The 18,101-nt window shown below is 37.6% G+C and overlaps 1 protein-coding gene across 2 annotated transcripts in view; it reads left to right on the top strand.

Annotated features, from left to right (window-relative positions):
• trpc5a (transient receptor potential cation channel, subfamily C, member 5a) overlaps positions 1-18,101 on the top strand; it is a 91,906-nt gene that overhangs the window by 70,519 nt on the left and 3,286 nt on the right. For both annotated transcript variants that reach the window (XM_067402955.1, XM_067402954.1), the window contains exons 7-10: positions 7,312-7,507; positions 8,125-8,337; positions 16,375-16,416; positions 16,637-16,726. In XM_067402955.1, the coding sequence (XP_067259056.1) occupies positions 7,312-7,507; positions 8,125-8,337; positions 16,375-16,416; positions 16,637-16,726 (541 nt within the window). The remainder of the gene's footprint in view (positions 1-7,311; positions 7,508-8,124; positions 8,338-16,374; positions 16,417-16,636; positions 16,727-18,101) is intronic.

Genomic DNA, 18,101 nt, shown 5'->3' with positions numbered 1-18,101 from the left:
TGCCCTAGATTCAAAAATTGAATTTACCTCGGCATAGTTGAATAAGAAGAGTTCAGTACATGGAAATGACATACAGTGAGTCTCAAACTCCATTGTTTCCTCCTTATATAAATCTCATTTGTTTAAAAGACCTATATATTGAGGCGAATCTCAATATAACACAGACTGTTACGTAACAGTCGGGTTCATTAATATGTACACCCCCAATATTTGCATATGCCAGCCCATGTTCAAGCATTAGACAAGGGCAGCCAGTATTAACGTGTGGATCTGTGCACAGCTGAATCATCAGACTAGGTAAACAAGCAAGGACAATAGCGAAAAATGGCATATGGGGCAATAATAACTGACATGATCCATGATAACATGATATTTTTAGTGATAATTTTAAACTGTCTTTCTAAATGTTTCGTTAGCATGTTGCTAATGTACTGTTAAATGTGGTTACAGTTACCATTGTTTTTACTGTATTCACGGAGACAAGAGCCGTCGTTATTTTCATTTTTTTAAACGCTTGCAGTCTGTATAATGCATAAACTTCATTCTTTATAAATCTCTCCAACAGTGTGTAATGTTAGCTTTAGCCACGGAGCACAGCCTCAAACTCATTCAGAATCAAATGTAAACATACTTACGCGATTAGACATGTTGCATGATGAACACTTTGTAAAGATCCATTTTGAGGGTTATATTAGCTGTGTGAACTTTGTTTATGGTGTTTAAGGCAAGCGCGAGCTCTTGGGGCATGGAGCACGAGATTTAAAGGGGCCGCGTACCCTGAATCGGCTCATTTATAATGATAGGCAGTTAAAAAAATTAATAAAAAAAATCTATGGGGTATTTTGAGCTGAAACTTCACAGACACATTCAGGGGACACTTAAGACTTATATTACATCTTTTGAAAACATGTTCTTCGGCACCTTTAAACAGGATAAAAACTTGCACACCTGAAAGCCGGCTCATACGCATGCCGTCAGTCATCTTGAAATAATATGATTCAGTTAGCATCTTCTGATTGGTTCTGTGAACTTAGAGGCTTTTGCTGACAAAGGGAAGTGGCATTTAGAGGTTTCTGCTAATGAACCGGTATTTCTGAATGGGCTGAGGCTTGGATTTAGCGGGTTTGAATTGAAACTATTTAATGAACGTATACTATATGCGGAGAGCATTCGCTCAATATCATTATCTTGTTTTGATATTTAGTGGCTTTTGCATATGAAGTCTTAATGTATTCTCAAATAATTGAGAATTCAATTTTAAATTTAGTCAACATTTATTTTTAATAATTAAAATATTTTGCTTCTCAAGTAAATTTATCTGGTTTTATGGATGTTTTGATAATTTTACTGAAAAAATTCTGCTTCAGAAAATTATTTATTTATTGCAAGGCATAGCAGCAAAAAGATTTCTGAGGACAGATCTTACACACACCAGTACACTCAGAACATATTCATGTCTTCTCTGTATTATTTTGGCCTTTCAATTCGAAAGCTTCAAATGCCAAATGTCGGCTGAAACGGCACTGGATGTGCAGGGCTGCTGGCTCTATAGTGGGCTGCCAGTTGTTATGTCACTATCTCTGACAAGTCAGTGAGGTGCTTGAGGCAAACCTGTGTGCCTCCATTATAGGGCTCCGCCACGGCAGGTCTGTCACAGCAGTCCTGTGGTTTAGGTGCTGGCCACGCTTTATTTTTTATTCATTTATTATATCAGTGACATTGAATGTGCCAAAAATATAACATGGATGCAGCCTTCTAAATTTTGCCCATGTGATCAAAATGGACACCACCATTCACACAGATATATCGATGCCCTGCTCAGAAGCGTCATGCCCATTCAAACTGAGAGGTCGCTTGCCTCTTCAAATTTTAAGCCATAAATATAAGTCCTTATGACCTTTCTTTTCTTTTAAATGAGCATTTTCTACCAGGTTCCTATGTTTAGGTTCAGTTTTTTTTTTTCAAGTCGACCTCTTTCGACAACAAGACATAGTAAAATGTCTGTTTCTGTCAGTTTTACTGCAGCAAAAGGAACAATGCTGTGTTCCTTTCATTGCCACTGTAACGATGGATAAAAAATTGCAGCTCGGCAATTGAAAGCCGACTCATACGCACACCCTCATTCATCTTGAAATCATATATACCGAAACTGTATTTAGGAATGGGCTGAGGCTGGGATTTAGCGGATTTGAAGCGAAAGTGTTTAATGAATGTATACTATGTGCGGAGATTATTCACTCAATATCATTATCTAATTTTTGACAGAGGTGGCGTTTAGCGGCTTTTTTTACATCTGAACTCTTTATATATATTGTATGTAGGAGGAGTAAAGATCTGAACAAGTAGTGGTGGTCAGTAGTGGTGAGAACCTATCCACAGTGGTCCGAGGATGGACAAACCGTAAACCATTGACAGGGCATTGGACTCCCAAGGCTTCTCGATGTGTAAGGGCAATGAAGGTTAACCTCTCTGGACCAAACTGACAGAAGGCCTTCTGTGGCACAAGTCACACAAAATTTTAATGATGGCTATGGAAGGAATTTGTCACAACAAAATTGTGCATTGCACCCTGATGCATATTGTGCAATGTAGCCACAGACCAGTCAGTGTGCCCATGATGACCCCTGTCCACAGCCGAAAACCCCTACGATGGTCACATGAGTGTCAGAACTGACCTTGGAGCAATGGAAGAAGGTCGCCTTGTTCATTGAGTCTCATTTTCTTTTACATCACCTGGATGGCCATGTACATGTGTGTCGTTTACCTGGGGAAGTACATACTACAAACTATGACATGTGTTGTTTTTTATTGTTTGTTTTTGGCCATGTCTTGCCTAGGGCACAAAGTGAGCCAGGGCTGCCACTGCACGTGCTGTTGGGAATTAAAGGCAGCAAGACATTACAAGTGTTTTCCCCACCTGTCCTAGATGTTGCACTTTTCATTCTCAGCGTTCACTCCATAGTCTTGCTGTTTGTTTCTTTTATAAGTCTGTGCCACTGAAGTTTCTCCCATCAAACACTATCACACTCAGTTTAACACCTGCTTCCACACATGATCCACAGTGCTATGTCCTTTCTGTTCAGCTGTAATTCCTTTTTCCTGTTTTCAGGAAACCACATTGTATTTATCTCTGCCAAAACTTTGATTAAAGCTGGCAATGTTGAATATTTAATGCAATGAAAAAAAATCACAATTCCTTTCGCCCTAGGGAGCTTGTAGACGCACAAACTTCAAATCTTAGAGACAGCCAGACATTGCTTTCTGAAACTTTTGATGCTGTGCATTGCAGTACTGTTGCTTCTAGCAGGGTTATTTACACAACTGTGACAGACTCATGTCTTACTGTATGTGAATGTTTGTGTGTGTGCAAACCATTACATTTGTGAGATTCATTACATTTTAAATACATTTTCAGACTGCCAGTGTGAGGAAGATGAATTCAAAGTTTATAAATGCAACTGCAATAGAATAATAAATATAGTAATAGATTTAAACACTAATTGATCATCAGCTTCCAATAACGGATTACAGTATATACATTAAACACACTACTACAAATCTACATGCCATATTATAATAATTGGAATATGTCCTGTTTATGTGCCATTAGTAACAGAACCATTAAAATACTTACATTTTGAGAAAGATATATATGTGGACATATATACCGTGTACAGGTGCTGGTCATATAATTAGAATATCATCAAAAAGTTGATTTATTTCACTAATTCCATTCAAAAAGTGAAACTTGTATTTATTCATTACACACAGACTGATATATTTCAAATGTTTATTTCTTTTAATCTTGATGATTATAAATGACAACTAAGGAAAATCCCACATTCAGTATTTCAGAAAATTAGAAATATTGTGAAAAGGTTCAATATTGAAGACACCTGGTGCCACACTCTAACCAGCTAATTAACTCAAAACACCTGCAAAGGCCTTTAAATGTCTCTCAGTCTAGTTCTGTAGGCTGCACAATCATGGGGAAGACTGCTGACTTGACAGTTGTCCAAAAGACGACCGTTGACACTTTGCACAAGGAGGGCAAGACACAAAAGGTCATTGCAAAAGAGACTGGCTGTTCACAGAGCTCTGTGTCCAAGCACATTAATAGAGAGGCGAAGGGAAGGAAAAGATGTGGTAGAAAAAAGTGTACAAGCAATAGGGATAACCGCACCCTGGAGAGGATTTTGAAACAAAACCCATTAAAAATGTGGGGGATATTCACAAAGAGTGGACTGCAGCTGGAGTCAGTGCTTCAAGAACCACTACGCACAGACGTATGCAAGACATGGGTTTCAGCTGTCGCACTCCTTGTGTCAAGCCACTCTTGAACAACAGACAGCGTCAGAAGCGTCTAAAGACAAAAAGGACTGGACTGCTGCTGAGTGGTCCAAAGTTATGTTCTCTGATGAAAGTAAATTTTGCATTTCCTTTGGAAATCAGGGTCCCAGAGTCTGGAGGAAGAGAGGAGAGGCACACAATCCACGTTGCTTGAGGTCCATTGTAAAGTTTCCACAGTCAGTGATTGTTTGGGGTGCCATGTCATCTGCTGGTGTTGGTCCACTGTGTTTTTTGAGGTCCAAGGTCAACGCAGCCGTATACCAGGAAGTTTTAGAGTACTTCATGCTTCCTGCTGCTGACCAACTTTATGGAGATGCAGATTTCATTTTCTCAACAGGACACAGTGCCAAAGCTACCAGTACCTGGTTTAAGGACCATGGTATCCCTGTTCTTAATTGGCCAGCAAACTCGCCTGACCTTAACCCCATAGAAAATGTGTGATATTGTGAAGAGGAAGATGCAATATGCTAGACTTAACAATGCAGAAGAGCTGAAGGCCACTATCAGAGCAACCTGGGCTCTCATAACACCTGAGCAGTGCCACAGACTGATCGACTCCATGCCACGCCGCATTGCTGCAGTAATTCAGGCAAAAGGAGCCCCAACTAAGTATTGAGTGCTGTACATGCTCATACTTTTACTTTTCAGTTGGCCAAGATTTCTAAAAATCCGTTCTTTGTATTGGTCTTAAGTAATATTCTAACTTTCTGAGATACTGAATTTGGGATTTTCCTTAGTTGTCAGTAATAATCATCAAAATGAAAAGACATAAACATTTGAAATATATCAGTCTGTGTGTAATGAATGAATATAATATACAAGTTTCACTTTTTGAATGGAATTAGTGAAATAAATCAACTTTTTGATGATATTCTAATTACAGTGAGGAAAATAAGTATTTGAACACCCTGCTATTTTGCAAGTTCTCCCACTTAGAAATCATGGAGGGGTCTGAAATTGTCATCATAGGTGCATGTCCACTGTGAGAGACATAATCTAAAAAAAAAAAAATCCAGAAATCACAATGTATGATTTTTAAACTATTTATTTGTATGATACAACTGCAAATAAGTATTTGAACACCTGAGAAAATCAATGTTAATATTTGGTACAGTAGCCTTTGTTTGCAATTACAGAGGTCAAACGTTTCCTGTAGTTTTTCACCAGGTTTGCACACACTTCAGGAGGGATTTTGGCCCACTCCTCCACACAGATCTTCTCTAGATCAGTCAGATTTCTGGCCTGTCGCTGAGAAACACGGAGTTTGAGCTCCCTCCAAAGATTCTCTATTGGGTTTAAGTCTGGAGACTGGCTAGGCCATGCCAGAACCTTGATATGCTTCTTACAGAGCCACTCCTTGGTTATCCTGGCTGTGTGCTTCGGGTCATTGTCATGTTGGAAGACCCAGCCTCGACCCATCTTCAATGCTCTGAGGGAAGGAGGTTGTTCCCCAAAATCTCGCAATACATGGCCCCAGTCATCCTCTCCTTAATACAGTGCAGTCGCCCTGTCCCATGTGCAGAAAAACACCCCCAAAGCATGATGCTATCACCCATGCTTCACAGTAGGGATGGTGTTCTTGGGATGGTACTCATCATTCTTCTTCCTCCAAACACGTTTAGTGGAATTATGACCAAAAAGTTCTATTTTGGTCTCATCTGACAACATGACTTTCTCCCATGACTCCTCTGGATCATCCAAATGGTCATTGGCAAACTTAAGACGGGCCTGGACATGTGCTGGTATAAGCAGGGGAACCTTCCGTGCCATGCATGATTTCAAACCATGACGTCTTAGTGTATTACCAACAGTAACCTTGGAAACGGTGGTCCCAGCTCTTTTCAGGTCATTGACCAGCTCCTCCCGTGTAGTTCTGGGCTGATTTCTCACCTTTCTTAGGATCATTGAGACCCCACGAGGTGAAATCTTACATGGAACCCCAGTCCGAGGGAGATTGACAGTCATGTTTAGCTTCTTCCATTTTCTAATGATTGCTCCAACAGTGGACCTTTTTTCACCAAGCTGCTTGGCAATTTCCCCGTAGCCCTTTCCAGCCTTGTGGAGGTGTACAATTTTGTCTCTAGTGTCTTTGGACAGCTCTTTGGTCTTGGCCATGTTAGTAGTTGGATTCTTACTGATTGTATGGGATGGACAAGTGTCTTTATGCAGCTAACGACCTCAAACAGGTGCATCTAATTTAGGATAATAAATGGAGTGGAGGTGGACATTTTAAAGGCAGACTAACAGGTCTTTGAGGGTCAGAATTCTAGCTGATAGACAGGTGTTCAAATACTTATTTGCAGCTGCATCATACAAATGAATAGTTAAAAAATCATACATTGTGATTTCTGGATTTTTTTTTTTTTTAGATTATGTCTCTCACAGTGGACATGCACATACGATGACAATTTCAGACCCCTCCATGATTTCTAAGTGGGAGAACTTGCAAAATAACAGGGTGTTCAAATACTTATTTTCCTCACTGTATATGACCAGCACCTGTGTGTGTGTGTATATATATATATATATATATATATATATATATATATATATATATATATATATATATATACATATATATATATCATAAGCTTATAAGCCTAAGCATATTAAACAAAATGTGTGACCGTTTGAAGTGTCCAGTGCTGTATATTTACTAACATTGTATATTTACTAACATATTTTGAATATGGGAGCATAATTTCACATTTTGTTTTTGTTTGTTTTTTGAAAAAGTAAAGTGTTACAATTGCCCCCATCTCCCCTAGTCATAATCTCACATTCACAGTATTTAATTCACACTCATTAATAACTTGATCCATTTCTCATTATTTACTAATGAACTGTTTACCCCTGGAGCTTTGTGATCTTCTCTGGCCCATCCTAAATGTATCTGTGATGCACAACATTTTCTAATTATGTTTTTTTTTTTTTTTTGCCTTTTCTTTCTTCATCTCTCAGGTTATTTGAGACACTTCAGTCTCTGTTCTGGTCGATATTTGGCCTCCTGAATCTTTATGTAACCAATGTGAAAGCACGGCACGAGTTCACTGAGTTTGTTGGAGCTACCATGTTTGGCACCTACAACGTCATCTCACTGGTGGTTCTCCTCAACATGCTCATCGCTATGATGAACAACTCCTACCAGCTCATCGCTGTGAGTACTGAGCACAATAATCCTAAAGCCACAAATATAGGCTATACGCAAGTATGCAGGTGATTGGCCAACAAATTGCAAGCAGGTTTCGGTGCTCAGGTTAGATTATAAAATTATAACAGTCTTCTGTCTGTACCGTCTTGACTTCTTTGCTCACTTTCATCACTTTCGTTTTTATTCTCGTGCACACTCAAAGGCCCCCCATATGCCCAACACAATATTCAAAGCCCCTAAAATATTTTCTGTATTTCTGCCATGATTATTACAAAGTTTCTTGTTTCAAAACTTTTATAAGAAAAGAAACTGGGAGTATTGATATATTAATTAACCATGATTCATTTTGTGATTCTTTGAGAACTGTGATTGCAGTAATTAAGATTTTATGGGTTTTTTAGATTAAAGTTAGATTATTTTACTATATTAATAATAATTTATTAATTTAAATACTTTTAATTCATTCTGCAACTCCCTTGGAAGTCTGCTGGGCCCCAGCCCCCTGGTTGAGAACCACAGTACTATATGCATTGGTTGAATATACTCACATTTTATACACACTTTTGGGTGATAATTATCCTTCAGTTCTTATTATTAATAACTCTTTTGTCACTGTGCCTTAGGACCATGCTGATATCGAATGGAAGTTTGCTCGGACCAAGCTGTGGATGAGTTACTTTGATGAGGGAGGGACACTCCCTCCACCATTCAATGTAGTCCCCAGTCCTAAGTCTTTCTGGTACCTGTGTCTATGGGTACACGGGCGGCTCTGCGGGTCGGAGACTGCTCCGCCTGAAGAAGAACCCCATAAACACGAGAATCTGAAGGAGTTTACGGTAAAGAAAAAAAACCTGAATCCATTTGAACATGCTCACTGTGATTTCATCTGAATCTGATCAAGTGGTTCTGGTTTAAATTACACTTTAAGCACAATGCAGCAGGCTCATTCCGTAACTGATTACCCATTACATTGACTAACAGCATAGCCACACACATATATCAGCACATTGAATGCTAAAACAGCTCATTTACATTTTTATTGCCTTTGAACTATTGGTTTTTGACACATAGTGGGATTCAGTAATTGTATTTAGACTGGTATCATCATGCATTACCTTTAGGTATCACTGGGGGAAAGAAATATATATAAAAAAATCTTTGACTTTAACAAAGAAAACAACTTAAAAATCTGGCACATTCAAATCAACATCAGATCAAATACTCTACTTCAAACCTTGATCTTCTGATTAAGTCAGTGACTTCAGTGTGGTTTGTCTACAACACCTTACAACTCAAACATGTCTACAATGCACACATACACTAATTGGGTTGCATTATTTTTGTATTATCATCAAGACTTTAGGTTAAAATTTACATTAATTTTAAGGAAAAATATATGCTACCATTCAAAAGTTTGGGGTAAGTAAGACGAAAGTCTCTCCAAGACTGCATTTACTTGATTAAAAATACAGTAAAAAAATATTTTTTCTATTTGAATATATTTAAAATGTAAATTGTTCCTGTGATGGTGTCACAGATGAAGATGAGTCAAAAGGTTCCAATACAAATGTCTTTAATAATAAAATAAACTCAGATAATCTATGAAACGGTAACAGTGTGTACCAAACACAGACAACAACAGACCACTGAAGAGTGAACAAGGAGGAACATAAATTCACAGTGATAATGAGACAGCTTTGATGATAATCACTGTGCATAGAAACGATTGGCAGGAAGACAACAGCAAATAATGAATACAAACTAAAAGTCCATGAAATTGAAACTAACAGAACATAACAGGACATAGGGAGGGGGGCTTTGGAGGTGAACAAGCTGACAAAGTGCTGGTGAGAGGAGCTAGCAAAGGGCTGGTGAGAGCAGGCAGAACAGACCAAAGAGGCGATGGAGGAAGAAGCCATGGAGGAGATGATGGAAGGTGTGGCCAGGTGGTGGTGACCAGAGCACAACCAGGAAGTTAGCCCATGGTGGAGTCGATGGAGGGAGGAGCCATGATGGTGACTTGGCAGGCAATAAACGGGGGACGACCGATGGAGATGGAACTGTTGTTGGGGGAGCCCAAGGTGTAGATGGTGAGCCGATGGGTCCAAGCGACACAGCGTCCGAGGAGGAACCCTAGTGCCTGAGGACTGACCAAGGACCAAGGTGGAGCCAGAGGGAGGATGCCTCGGATGGCTCATAAGTCTGTGGTGCAGGCAGGGTGGTGGCTGACTGAGGTGGAGACAGAGGGACGAGGGAGCCTGGTGGAGCCACAAGGCAGAGGGTCTCTGGTGGAGCCGAGGGTGGGAGGAACCAAGGCGGTGCCGACAGGTCAATGGGCCAAGGTGAAGTGAAGGGATCAGCGGTCGGAGGCAGAGCCGAGGGATCCCCTGGCTTAAGCGAAGCTGGTAAGTGTAAGGCCTGAGGCTTCACAACGCTGTCAGGTATCGGGGGGAAGACGAAGGGCTGCAGGAACCCAGCTGAGGCGGGGCTGGAGGACTGGCTGAGTTCTTCGATAGAGGTAATAGCGGGAGGCTGTATGGGATTAATGATAATAATTAAAAGTCTGTAGAGGTTGACAATACAGTCTCAAAGCTGGCAAGAATCAGCGGTGATGATGAGAAAACAATTAATTCAAGTTGGGAGGCAGTACTTCATTGTCCCATTGTATCAACTAGTCCTCATTCAAATCCATCAAGATTCCCACTGCCATCGCTGGCTCACACCCCTGGTCAGACTCACTCTGGGGCGATGATTGGCCCTGTCCTCACTTATTTGGGCTGTGGCTCACTCATCACAGCAGGCTTAAGCTCTCTGGCTCTCTGAATCACCTCGGTCGAGGGTGGTGGTGGTGGGCTTGGCTCTGGGTCTGGGACTGGCTGTGTCCTAGATCGGGGAAAGACACCTGATGATTGCCTCCGTCCATTCAAGTCCTTGGGTGTCTGGGAGGTCTATAGGTCTATAGGATGTTGAAAGTACCCGATCCAGAACAGCGATTTGATGGTATCATCATCAAGGTTTGAATTGATGGCAAGATGGCTGAACTGGAGAGTACAATCCATGAAGTCCAGGCTACACAGTGGCGTACGGGACACCCCCGCAGCCCCCATGGTGCGTGGGGGCCCCCACCCTATGATGGGCCCCGTCGCAGATTCACCAGATTAGGCTAGACTACTTTATAGCCTTTGCTTTTTTTTTTTTTTTTTTTTTTTTAGAACTGAACTCAATTTACTAAAGATGAAAATAAGGCATCCAACTGAAGCCCAAAAATGCAAGCAGAAGATCATAGAAAATAGTGCTAAATTACCACAAAAGGGGGAAAATTCACTGTTGTTTCCATCGCCGTTTGTAAGGTAGCCAAGACAACAGCAAGCTTTGATGCGCTGTGTTACTGTTAGTGGATGTGTGCCGAGACAAATAAATATGTTCGGTCATTGCTGAGACATTATTATTGTTATATTATTATATATTGCCCAAACATATTTACCCCATCAGCTCTGCTAATGGTCAGCTACCTGAATGTCTTAAGTTCTTTTCCAAATGTAGCCTAGCCAATAAGTCTAGTTATTTCTTTATTCTTTTACTGTAACTACATGAATTTAGTTTAGGCCTACATCATTTGATGCACAGATCGAAATGACTGAAAATGTGCGGCCGAAACAGCAATTTACGCGCTTGTCTAGAAGGGAACCTTATATACACGCCTATACGCAAATTTGTGTCTAACTTAGAATTTAGACCAGCTAAAATATATTGTTAGACCAAAAATATCTTATCAATTAATTAATAAAGACATCTAATAAAGTAATAAAGAAATTTAATAAAAACAGAAGGTCTATTGCTTCAGCCTTATTCAAAGGCCGCGCAGAAACATGGATTCGATTGTTATGCACTTCAATCCATTCCAAACCCGACGTTCTTGGTTTTCTTTCTACTTATTAAATATAGGCAATTGGTTGATGAAACATTGATTGAAATTAAGATACAATTTCTACAAAACGAAATTCACTTTAAAGAAAGACTTACTATAAAACAAAACTTAATGAAGTGGTCAAACATGTCTAACCCGCTGCATATGTCTCCCGACATTGCGCATCCGTCATGCTATTCACTTTTCATAATCAACATTGGTGACATCTTACAAAAAATATATTAGGCAATAGCCCAATATTTAAATATATATTAAACTAAATTGGCTACATTTTTATCCCTCTGGCTGACGAATGCGCCGGCGCGTTCTGATGGATTTTCTCCTCGTGACAGCTGAAACAACTTAAAACAGGCCTTCCGTCATTTTTGGCGATAGCCTACAGATTAGTGCAAGACTACAAATGGTCTACTTTTTTCTCTCTGCAAGAATCTTTCTGAAACGTCTCAAACATTAATTTAAACTCTGCGAATAACTGTACCTAATAGAAAGAAACATCTCCATTTGATAAGAAATGTGTAGGTCTGTGTTAAATAAGAGGCGATCTATCCGCTGGAATGTGTTGTTTCTGAAATCATGGCCAGTGCTCGTTGCGGCTGTTATCCATTCTCTTGTCGCTCCTTTGGTTTTAATGAATAAATTATCCTAAATATTTATTCCTGCCGGTATTTTAGTCTATGATATCAAAATCACTAAACATTAGGCCTATCATATAGGTTATAGCTAGGATAATATTATTCGATAATAACATCAAATGAATCAATGCAATGATAATTCACCACATTCACTGTTAAATCAGTTTTTGTAAACTGTAGGGCAGATGGACGCAGGTGCACAACAAATTTTAACACATGACATCACTGCTTGTGGGAGGGGCCCCATCTCATTCTTTGCGGGGGGGCCTCACAGACTTGCAGTACGCCACTGGCCACAGCAGCGAACTGAGCTGCTAGATTCATATTAGTGGTTGGTTGGTCTGTCACAGATTAAGGAGTCCAAAGATGAAGATGAGTCAAAAGGTTCCAATATGAATGTCTTTAATAATAAAACAAATTCAGATAATCCACAACAGCGTAACAGTGTATACCAAACACAGACAACAACCAACCACTGAAGAGTAAACAAAGAGTATTTTTGTGGAAACTGATACTTTTTTTTTTTTTTTTTTGATAAGTTCAAAAGTGTATTATGCATTTATTTTATAGTGTATCTTTTGACTGAAAATTTATCACCATTATTTCTTGTCTTCAGTAGTTACTTTTGAAGGGTCTTGCATTATGAATTTTTAAAAGTACAATTATTCTGTATAGTCTCACAATTAATATGAGGTCAAGAAAACAGCCTGGATAATTCTTATAGAAAAATTAGCAACATGCTGTTTAAAATAGTTTTAGATGTAGTTTAGCATGCCACACTACAGGTCAGCTGCATTTCATGTGAAATACTTATTTATCAGGGCTACTATGGCAAAGGCTTGGTCCATGAATATTAAATAAGTTAGATAACTGGGAAGGTTACCTAGCAACGTCAGCATGACTTAGTTGATATTTATGAGACAGGTCTTTGCCATTTTTTTTGACATCACAATCAGCTTGTCATCCCCCCTCCCCCCAAACTTCAAATACTGCTTTCATTCAGAATTGCCTGATTGGTAGCAAATTTCATTTCAATTGAATCAGTGAAGTTTCATATGAATTAATTAAACTTCTATGAAGGGAGATTCTTTTATTCAACAAGTTTCTATGTCTCCTTTGATGATGTAATGAGGTGTAACATGGCCCGAGTCTGTCTAGAGTTTAACCTCCTGTGTTGCCATGCAACTCCCCTCGAAACTCCCGGGACTCTCGTCTTCTCTGTTTCGAATATAACCTCTCATGTTCCACCTGACGCACTTTTATTACAAATCCATCTCTCAGCATGGCCTTTATTGGCCTGCATCAATACAGATGCGCATACGCTCTCTCTCTCTCTCTCTTTTTCACACTGTCATTCACGCACACACACACAACGGAAACACACTCACTCAAAACTCTCTCCCACATGTTTGCTGGCATTGCTGTGCTGGGATCAAACCTTGATCATTATATAAAGCTGCCTACATGTAGAGCTAAGAGGAGAGCAGCTTTCCTGCAATATCTGATAAGAATATTAAAGATCTTTCACAGCTCATACTGCAATAGCAGAATGCCTTTTTCTGCATGTGTAAAAGCACACATCAGATTTTGTCCTGAATATCAACATTCCAGTTAGAAAGGCTGGACTAATACATCTCAGTACAATGCAAAAGCATTGTAGGGCTACACATGAGAATTTACATTTAAATAGCATTTGAAATTTTGAATGATTCCTTCATTTGGGGTGTTAAAGGAAGGGGTTGATATAAACCCAAGATTGTTTCTTTGTTTCCATAGTTACTCAGTCTTTTTACTATCAGACTTTTTTGTAAAGATATGCAGCAGACTGAATGTCAACAGCATCAACAGATACAACAGAGTCTTAGTCATGTGTCAAACTATCATTGTTTTTTCCCTGACACCATCAGTTCAGTTTGTACACTGTAAAAGTTTGTACAATACTTAATACTTTTATTCAGCAAGGATGCATTGGACTGATATAAAGTGGCAGTAAATACATATAAATACACATATAATGTTACAAAAGATTTCTATTTCAAATAAATGCTGTTCTTGTGAACTTTCAATTAGCAAACACCATTACAAAAACCACAAACTGACATAAAAAGCAAAGAGTCAAACTGCCCAACTAAACGAAACACCGATCACCACAATGGTGACCAAACATTTTCAATAAAATCAACATCTAAACCTCTGTTCGTTCATGTGTTTCTCTTTCCTTCAGTGATTCTACTTGTTATCATCAGGTGTCTTCAATGTTGGCAATAAAAAACAAAGAGTTCTTAATTCATCTTTGATGTCTGTCTGCTATTCAGACATTTTTGTTTAAATTGTACTTAAATTTTACTCATTTTAAATGGTTGACATTTAAGGAATTAATTTGATTAATTCTAACTTTATTCTATTTGTTGAATTTAATTAATAATATTGCTTGTAATCTGTTGCCAAAATTTTATGGAGTAGATATGGTGTATTACTTTTGACAGTGCTCCCTCATGTGGTTCCACACCTGTAAGACCTTCGTTTATCTTCGGAACACAAATTAAGATTTTTTGATGAAATCTGAGAGGTATCTGACTCCTCCATAGACAGCAATTTAATAACCTATTTCAAGGTCTAGAAAGATACTAAAGACATCGTTAAAATAGTCCACGTGACCACAGTGGTTCAAACTTATTGTTATGAAGCAGCGAGAATTCTTTTTGTGTGCAAAAACACCACAAAAATAATGACTTTATTCAACAATTTCTTCTCTTCCCTGTTAGTCTCCTATGCAGTTTACGTTGTAAACACAGTATAGCGCTTCTGGGTTCTACGTCAGAATGCCGGATCATTATTGGCCTGCTCCTGCGTCAGCTTCATAACATTAAGGTTGAACCACTGTAGTCACATGGACTATTTTAACAATGTCTTTACTACCTTTCTGGGCCTTGAATGTGGTAATTAATTAAAAGTAACTAACCCTAAACCAAACCCTTAACTATACATAACTCTATACAAGAACATGTAGTTAATTAATATTACTCTGTACTTATTTAAGTAAATACAATGTATCCACATCACCTTAAAGGGTTAGTTCACCCAAAAATTAAAATTCTGTCATTTATTACGTACCCTCATGTCGTTCCACACCTGTAAGACCTTCGTTCATCTTCAGAACACAAATTGAGATATTTTTGTTAAAATCCGATGGCTCCGTGAGGCCTCCTTAGGGAGCAATGACTTTCCTCTCTCAATATCCATAAAGGTACTAAAAACATATTTAAATCGGTTCATGTGAGTACAGTGGTTCAATATTAATATTATAAAGCAACGGAAATATTTTTGGAGCGGCAAAAAAAAAAAAAAAAAAATTTAGTGATGGCTGATTTCAAAACAATGATCGGCGCATAATGAATCAGTGTATCGAATTATGATTCAGATCGCGTGTCAAACTGCCAACGGCTGAAATGACGTGATTTTGGTGCTCCGAACAGCAGATTCGACACACTGATTCATTTATACTCTGATGCTTCCTGAAGCAGTGTTTTGAAATCGGCCATCACTAAATAAGTCGTTATTTTGTTTTTTTGGCGCTCCAAAAATATTCTTTTCGCTTTATAATATTAATATTGAACCACTGTACTCACATGAACCAACTTAAATAAGTTTTTAGTACATTAATGGATCTTGAGAGAGAAAATGTCATTGCTCCCTATGAAGGCCTCACTGAATCATCGGATTTCAACTAAAATACCTTCATTTGTGTTTTGAAGATTAACGAAGGTCTTACGGGTGTGAAACGGCATGAGGGTGAGTCATTTTTGGGTGAATTAACCCTTTAAGCTAAAGTGTAACCCAATTTTTCTGCTGATGTCAACACCCTAAATTTGATGTCACGATCATCAAATTACAGTAGGAAAATGACTAATAACAGTACAGTTGTTAGGCAGAAAGTACAGGGGAAAATATAATGCAAAAACTATGGTTTATTTTTCAGTGCCATTCAAATGTAGTAATCACGAATGGGAATGAGTGACAAGCAATTAAATCTGTAATCTACACTAAATTATATATAATGAATTTATAAATTAATTTAAATAAGATTCATTATATTATATCAAAATTAATTTAAAGTTTAGTGCCCTGATAATATGCAAATTGTAAGTGATGGTGACACATAGCACAGAAATACCACAGTTTCTTGTGAATGACCCTGGAGTTTAATTGAATAATTATCCAACAAACAACTAAATAAGTGGCATGTATTTGATTAGGCAAAGAGCACAATTACCCTGCATAATTACAGTGTGAATTTTTGTTTCTCCTTTCAGGAAAAGCATGCTGACAGGCTGATACAGAATCAGCATTATCAGGTATGCCAGCAGATAAAGCTCTGCAATTACAAACACATATGAGAATACAAACACTGTGCATGTAATTGCATTACATCGCATTGCCTCTGGCTTTGTTTTCCACGTCTCTCTTTTTCCTTGCGCCGTCACACCAAAGATCCAGCTGTACGTTTCCAGATTAACAAGATTAGGGAGCTCTGTCTGATTGCTTGCTTTCTCTTCTTCTCCTTCAATCCCTCAGGAGGTCATTCGTAGTCTAGTGAAGAGGTACGTGGCGTCCATGATCCGCAACGCTAAGACAAGCGAAGGGCTAACGGAGGAGAATTTTAAGGTGCTTCTGAAACTGATCGCTCTCTATTAATCTTGCATAAACATCAGGAAATGCATGCTTACTAACAAAAACACTGCCACAAATGATCATTCTTTATTTTATTATCTTTATCTCTCTTATCTAATTATATTGCAATCATTACTTTACTGTACAAACATTTTTGTTACACTAGCACACTTGTTACACGAACACTACACTAGCACACTTGATACATTTTTTTAAACTTAACTAAATAAAAAATGTGAATTTTATATAATGATCACTGTTTTAAAGGTAAATCCTAGTGGGGGAAATACTATACTATAATATATTTAAATTAAATTTATTTTATTTTATAGATTTAAGTATACTACAAATCCTTTAACATATTTACTGACATATCACTTGAGACTTACTGATATATATATATATATATATATATATATATATATATATATATATATATATTTATATATATATATATATATACTGAATAAATATTATAATTAAACTTTATTTGGAGTACTTTCTATTACACAATGGACATTTCTTAATATTAAGTCTAAAATTTGTTTTAATATCAATATTCGTAACTATGATCAATGTATAATGTCAGTCTTTAAATGTCTTGCATTTAAAGACTGACATTATACATTGATCATAGTTACGAATATTGATATTAAAACAAATTTTAGACTTAATATTAATATTCGTAACTATGATCAAACTATGTACCTAAAGTATACTTGCAATAGTTCCATTTTAGCACAATCAAATATACTTAAGTATATCTTTAGTTGGACCTCAGCACTTCTGGATAACTAAAGTACATTAATTGCAAAATTAGTTGTTCCGAAAAGTATATCAATTTAGTATAATAAAAGTACAGTTGCAGGGGATTTATATTAAGTGCATAAATATGTAAAAGTATTTGTAGTATGCTTAGCATAAAATAAATGAAATTCAAATACAATTTTGGTATATTTATTTTTCACTAGGGAAGACTGTAAAAATGTTATGCTAAAAACCTGTTAATTCGTTAACAGTAACGGTACTTTCCTTAAATTTCATATAATTTTACATTAAAATACTGTAAAATACACAGTTTTGGCAAAAAAAAACAAAAAAAAAAAAAAAAAACGTAATTTTACAAACTACAATGAAAAACTGCAAGTTGATGTTCCATGAATTTCCTTCACAGTTGATGTTTTTTTATTTAAATAATTAATTTTCTTCTTATTTTTTGTTATTACTTATACATATATACATTAGGGTTTATGTTACATTTTATGTTGTTATTTCATTGTTTTAGTGTTGTGTGTTATAGGATGTGTTTTGTATATGCGTGTATGACACTGTGTGCACCTTCTATAAATTAGTATTTACCTCAGCTCAT

This window comes from Chanodichthys erythropterus, chromosome 12 (genome assembly GCF_024489055.1).
Source record: "Chanodichthys erythropterus isolate Z2021 chromosome 12, ASM2448905v1, whole genome shotgun sequence".
Classification (NCBI taxonomy): Eukaryota; Metazoa; Chordata; class Actinopteri; order Cypriniformes; family Xenocyprididae; genus Chanodichthys; species Chanodichthys erythropterus.
This window is presented reverse-complemented; position numbering and strand designations above follow the sequence as displayed.